The sequence below is a fragment of the Coffea arabica genome, chromosome 1c (genome assembly GCF_036785885.1).
Source record: "Coffea arabica cultivar ET-39 chromosome 1c, Coffea Arabica ET-39 HiFi, whole genome shotgun sequence".
In the NCBI taxonomy this organism is placed as follows: domain Eukaryota; kingdom Viridiplantae; phylum Streptophyta; class Magnoliopsida; order Gentianales; family Rubiaceae; genus Coffea; species Coffea arabica.
Window position 1 is genome coordinate 50,836,222 of NC_092310.1, and position 5,089 is coordinate 50,841,310.

The 5,089-nt window shown below is 41.7% G+C and overlaps 1 protein-coding gene across 1 annotated transcript; it reads left to right on the forward strand.

The window, feature by feature from the left end:
- The first annotated feature begins 528 nt into the window (after window positions 1-528).
- LOC140005921 (uncharacterized) lies at window positions 529-2,873 on the forward strand. Its single transcript, XM_072047231.1, has 2 exons — window positions 529-1,937; window positions 2,027-2,873. Exons 1-2 carry the CDS (start codon window positions 529-531, stop codon window positions 2,871-2,873), a joined length of 2,256 nt encoding a protein of 751 aa, XP_071903332.1.
- Window positions 2,874-5,089: the final 2,216 nt, after the last annotated feature.

A 5,089-nucleotide genomic window follows, 5' to 3' on the forward strand; every position in this document is an offset into this window, starting at 1 on the left:
TTAGGTATAATAATTATGTTAAAATAATATTAAATTATATAATTTACTCCATTTTTATTATATAATTTACTCCATATATTATATTAACGTCTTTAGTAGATTAGGTGAAACATGTCAAGCGGTAATTGTCTGATGATGCAATTCTATTGGGGAGGAAAAATTGTGTATGCTGGCGGATCAATATCATATGATCCACCGTTGCCCAAAAAGGTCATGTTCCTCACAGAAAGGGTGAATTTTGATGGATTGGTGGACATTGTATATAATATGATGGAGTTAAACCGAAATACTCATAAAATTAACTTGATATTTCGGAATTGCATGTAAAATGGTGTGTTCGATGCCACGCCCTTGGTAGATGATAATGGAGTTGATGGAATGTATTTTTTGAAAGCTAATAGTGGTCATGGGACAGAGATATATATCGAGGTTGAATCGATTCTAAATTTCAAACATGATGATATGCAAAATTTGCATATTACAAGTTTGCATGGTAATCAAGACCCAAGCATATATGGATCGGAACATATGGATGTGGTGGGGACAATTGGCTTATATGAGAGTCAATTGACCCAAGTAGATTGTGAAAATGTTCGATCGGCTCGAAGATCTAGGAGAAAGGGTAATGGACGCCGCATGGAGGCTAATCGTCCCAGTAGTAGTCACCCAGTGATGGACACGGAACCCATTATAAGTTATGGTGTGGACATTGATACGTGTACAGTTGGGGGATTCGGGGAAAATAACGACATTGAATTTGTTGATGTTGATGCTGATGTTGATGTTGACTCCGAACCCGAACCAGATGATGATTCCGATGATGACAACCCTGTGTATGGTTCATTTCCCCATACAGGGGATCATCAGGATCATAATAGTCAATGGACCTTTGATGAAGGACCACAACTGCGATATAAAGCCGGTGTTGATGCTGCATTAACGTTTGATCCACTGGATGCATGTGGGGTTGAGAAGCTAAAATTGTGGAATGAACGCACGAAAGAGTTAGAGCTTGGCCAGCTATTTGAAACCAAAGACCATGTAAAGCGAGCAGTTAAATTGTGGTCTATAAAGGAAAATAGGGAGTTTAAAGTCCGTGAAAGCACTCCCACAACTTGGTATGTCAGATGTCGGGCTCGCACCTCTGTACCTTCATGCAATTGGCAACTTAGGGCAACCCTACGGAAATCTCACAAGATGTGGATGATCGTTACACTTGCTGAAAAGCATACATGTGTCCGTGTATGTGGCAACAACGATCATAGGCAACTGAGTGGCGACATAATAGCTGAGCACATTATCCCCCACATAATGAACGGGCCAGTGTATAGGATCAAAGAAATACAAACATCAGTGAAAAAAGAATTTCACGTTGACATTTCATACAAGAAAGCCTGGTATGGCAGGCGTAGGACTATCGATATTGTTTATGGCGATTGGCCTACGTCCGTTGCACAACTCCCAACATATGTCCAGGAATTACAATATACCAATCCGGGTACGGTGGTTGTGTGGGATCATCATCCACTGAGTATTTCGAGCAGTCCGATATTTGACTATATCTTTTGGGCATTTGCTCCTGCCATTGAAGGATTTCGTCATTTAAAACCCGTCATTTGTGTGGATGGTACATTTCTTAAAGGCCCGTACCGTGGAAAGATACTAACTGCTGTTGCTTTCGATGCTGACAATCATTTATTTCCTCTGGCTTTCGCATTAGTAGATGAGGAGAATAATCGCAGTTGGAGTTGGTTCATGAGACTATTGCGTATTCAGGTGTGTGGTGATATTCAAAATATATGCGTAATTTCAGATCGCCACCACGGAATAATTAACGCAATGAGGACGCTCCCAGAATGGAGAGAACCACTAGCAGTTCATCGATTTTGCCTGGTTCATGTGCGGAGCAATTTTACGCAGAAATTCAAGAATCAAAGGTAACATTATTTCTCAACTTGTTTAGGGCTTAATTTTGTTCATAGAAAATGAAATACTTTTAACGCTTTTTATAATCACCAATGCGTAGGCTTAAAGAGCTTGTGTGGGCTGCTGGATCAGCAAATCAACCTCGAAAGTACGAGGAATACATGCAACAAATATTCACATTAAATGCAGAGGCATATGCATGGTTGACAGGAGGTTCAGTTAGACCCGTACAGTGGGCCTTATGCAAAGATGGGGGCTATCGGTGGGGACACACATCTACAAATATGGCCGAATGTTTTAACAACTTAATGAGGGATACTCGGATGTTGCCGATCACAGCTTGTATTCGGTTTACACTGAATCAGACAGTTGATCTATTTGTCGAGAACCTAAAGATCACAAAGGATCAGGTGTACCCACTCCCAAAAAAAAGTTGGAAAAAATATTTGGCTAATGAAGAAAATGGGCGAGCACACTCCGTTAGAGTGTATGATCCCGTTAGGGGAGTGTTTTGTATTACTACTGCTCATCGACAAAGTCATCGGGGTGGCAATGCGCAAACTGTTGACCTTACAAATCAAACGTGCACGTGTGGAAAATGGAGGGAATTACGATTTCCGTGTTCGCATGTGTTCGCAGCTTGCTTTAGGTCCAGAATTAATCCGATGACTCTTGTGGCGCCGGAATACACATTTTCTGCATACCAGTCTACATTTGCAGGCCATTTTTATCCGCTTAGGGACACAAAATATTGGTCGACAGCAGATTTACGATTGCATATCCTAGATGATCGTTTGAAACAAAAGACTCCGGGGCCTTTGAGAACGGCTAGAATCCGGAATGAGATGGATCGAATGTGTCCTGATGCTCCACGTCGGTGTAGTAACTGTTTGCAACCTGGACACACTGCACCTAACTGTCCATATTCTGGTTACTTTTATCAATAGAATATTAGGATTAATTTGTTGTGAAATAAACCCACCCATATTTGTGTACTTTCTGAACATTTAAATGAAATGCATTCTTCTGTTATGAATATTAATGTTCTGTTATGTTGTATATGCTATTTTTCTCTTGTTGCTTTTTAGTGGCATTTATGTATTTTGTAGGCCATTTTTAATAATGCACGCTTAATTCGACTAATAATAATTTAGTTGCAGGCAGAATTGTCCATGGATTATTGGACAAGTGTGCAACCCCCGAGTCAAGGGCCGATTGACCCTTCTATATTATATTTACAGCCACACCACAGGTCTGCTGCTGTATTTCATGGCGCATATGGCGACCTAGATGTCAGAAGATGTGACAAAGAATTTTTTAAACCCTTTATGCATATAGACCCTCGAGTATCTGATTACATCGATAGGGCTGGATTTGGCGGGGTACGTAGAGCCGGTTACGTTCATGTGGATCATGGATTGATTACTGCACTTGTTGAGCGTTGGAGACAAGAGACACACACATTTCATCTCCCTATTATAGGCGAGGTTACCATCACCTTGCAGGATGTTGAGGTGTTGTGGGGCCTGCGTGTTGATGGCCTTCCTGTTACATTAAATCATATTAGGCGGAGTCCCTTACAACGCCAACAAATGGTTTCTGATCTTTTAGGAATTTGGCCAGAGAATAGGCATTTTCGAGATGGCCGACTGAAGATGTCATTCATAAAGGCACGATTACGGGTAGCATTGGAGCCCGATGCCTCTGAGGAGATAGTTCGTCAATATGCTCGGATGTACATACTGATTCTATTGGGAGGCCTACTATTTGCAGATACCACGGGCAATGTTGTTAGTACAAATTGGCTCGATTATGTACAAGACTTGGAGGCCATGGGCGAATACAGTTGGGGAAGTGCAGTGTTGGCCTGTTTATACTCGCGGATGTGTATTGCTTCTCGAGCAGAAACTAAGAGTACTGGTGGTCCTTACTTATTACTACAGGTAAATAAAAATATATTACATACATTATTTTTGCTTAAACACACATCTTATTCACTGAAAATTACCTTGATATTGAGTAGCTTTGGGCGTTGGAGCGAATCCCACTTATTCGTCCTGATATATATCCTCGATATGAGGTTGGAGATTACCCAAGAGGTGGGAGATGGGCAGATGATCGTTTAGATTATGAGCCTCCTGGTCGGCCTGTTGTGTATTATCGAGAGCAGATAGGGTTACTAAGAATGGATCAGGTATGTAATTATTTTGTGGATAATTATTATTTACATTTTTTTGAATTTCTATTCAAAGCAAATGAGGATTGAGTATATCTTTTTCCTGTTCTATCAGTTCATCTGGATGCCATATAGTGGTGACATACTGCCATCTCTACCCGCGTATTGCAGACGGGGAGAGCGTATATGGCGAGCAAAGGTCCCGTTGATATTTTGGCACATAGTTGAGTTTCATTGTCCAGATCGGGTGATGCGTCAGTTCGGCATGGTGCAAAAAATTCCTGAAGAAATTGACACTGATCAAAAGGGTTTGCACCAACTTGGTCTAGCTGGTTTTCCTGGAAGAAATTGGACTCAGTTTCATAGGAGTTGGATAGTTTATTGGGATCGACGCTACGAAGCTGAGGTCCCGGGACAGCCTACAAATACATTTAGACCTTCAGAAGAGTATCTCAGATGGTACCACCGTCACACCATCTTGTACATTACCTCTCCTATCCATCAGCAGACGCAGCCCGGGCACATGCTCTACGGGGTATCAGGACAACTTGAATTTCTGGTCATTACTACTCCTACAATTTTTACTCCGTCACTATGTATGTTTTGTGCTAACATTTCTTAGTCAATCTTGTACACTATATTAATTTGTCTATTTTCTTTATATCAGATGGATACCATGCAGCGCATTGGACATCAAGCGCATGAAGCCCTCAATGTTGAAGAGCAACGATATGCTCTTGACCCGCGTCTTTTGACAATCATGGATGGTGCATTTGGGTCTATGCAGCACCTTCAACAATACGATCGTATGAAAATTGGTGATTGGGACCCATTTGAGACCCAAACACAGTGTCAGCACGTTCCCTATGAGAGGCCAATTGGACGTGTCCCTCGTCAAGCTCGAGCATCTTCCAGTGGAGTTAGACGACATAGGCATGGCTTGCATGATGAGGACAACAACGAGGCAGAGCATCGTGACCCTGAAGT